Raw genomic sequence first — 1,243 nt, forward strand, 5'->3', positions numbered from 1 at the left:
TTGTAGATCTCGCCGTCCTCTACAAGAAAGGTCCTATACAATTTTCCCGTAGAATCAACGGTTTAGAAGTTATTGAAGAAAAACGAAAATTTTTTCCAAAAGTTGGCTGTATCGACGGTGGAATGGTCGGATTTCGTCAATGCCAATAAAATGCCAAATAATCATACGTAACTCGTTAAATATCGAAGTTAGAAGAAAACAACTTTTATTTGAAGCATTTTTCGCAATTTTGAAAAAAAAATTTCATCAGCGTCAATACTTAATTGGATATTTCCTTCTATTCTTTTTAGCACGTAGCCATTTATTATTAGCATTAGTCTTCCGACGTCTGATTTGTTTTTAATTATAGGAAATGCATTTTTCCAAAGTACATAAACTTTTGGAATTGACTGTATAGCCAATACATCCTTAAACAAAGCGATAACGTCTTCTTATTTTTCGCTCAACAACACTTTTATTTGTCTTTCACGCCAATTATCCAACGTCGCTAACTGTGTAGCCTTTGCAAAAGATCCTGCTAGCCGTACAGCGTTACATGTATCTCAATAAAATGGCTACTACTTATTGATTTAACTGATTGATATACGTTCTGTATTGTGCTTCACAATCGCCTGGGACTTATTACAAGTTTTTTTACAATGAATGAATTACATGAAGACACGAGGGAATTTTAGGAATGCGACAGCTGTACGAATGGTTGTTACTCACCTTGATGAAGCAGTCGTTGAAAGATAGGTTGTGCCTGAGTGAGTTTTGCCATCTGCGAGTGTCCTTCCTGTAATATGGGAACCGATCCGCGATGAACTTGTAGATCTCGGCAAGGGGCAGCATTTTGTCCCTCGACGACCAGATCGCCATCGCTGTCAGCGAGATATATGAATAGGGAGGCTTCTGGTCGCCGTAAGTGTCCCTCGACGGTCGAGGCATTTTCTTATTCTTATTACTTCGCGATTACTTTCTCACCCCTTTCAGCCTTCATTGACCGTCGCTCACATCTTTCTCTCGCATCACCACTTCTCTCTTATCGGTCTCCACTGTGCTTTGGCTGATGTATTATTTTGTATCGATCAAATTCATTTTATACTGCATGATCCCTTCTGGATTCTTGGCCATGCTAATCTGAAACATAAATTATTCTATTTGATTTATTGCTGTTTTTGATGAACGACGTATACTTATCGCAATATTTGTTATAAAGGGTGGTCCTTTTAAGGATGTATAGGCCATGTACTTAAACAATGCT

General features: G+C 38.2%; 1 protein-coding gene across 1 annotated transcript in view; it reads right to left on the reverse strand.

Annotated features, from left to right (window-relative positions):
- Window positions 1–1,115, reverse strand: part of LOC108628112 (forkhead box protein A2-A) — an 8,843-nt gene extending 7,728 nt beyond the window's left edge. Inside the window, exon 1 of the mRNA XM_018029826.2 lies at window positions 709–1,115. Within this exon, the coding sequence (XP_017885315.1) occupies window positions 709–927 (219 nt within the window). The 5' untranslated portion in view covers window positions 928–1,115. The remainder of the gene's footprint in view (window positions 1–708) is intronic.
- Between the last annotated feature and the right edge of the window lie 128 nt (window positions 1,116–1,243).

The sequence above is a fragment of the Ceratina calcarata genome, unplaced genomic scaffold (assembly GCF_001652005.2).
Source record: "Ceratina calcarata isolate Rehan_Ccalc_2016 unplaced genomic scaffold, ASM165200v1 scaffold499, whole genome shotgun sequence".
NCBI classification, from domain to species: domain Eukaryota; kingdom Metazoa; phylum Arthropoda; class Insecta; order Hymenoptera; family Apidae; genus Ceratina; species Ceratina calcarata.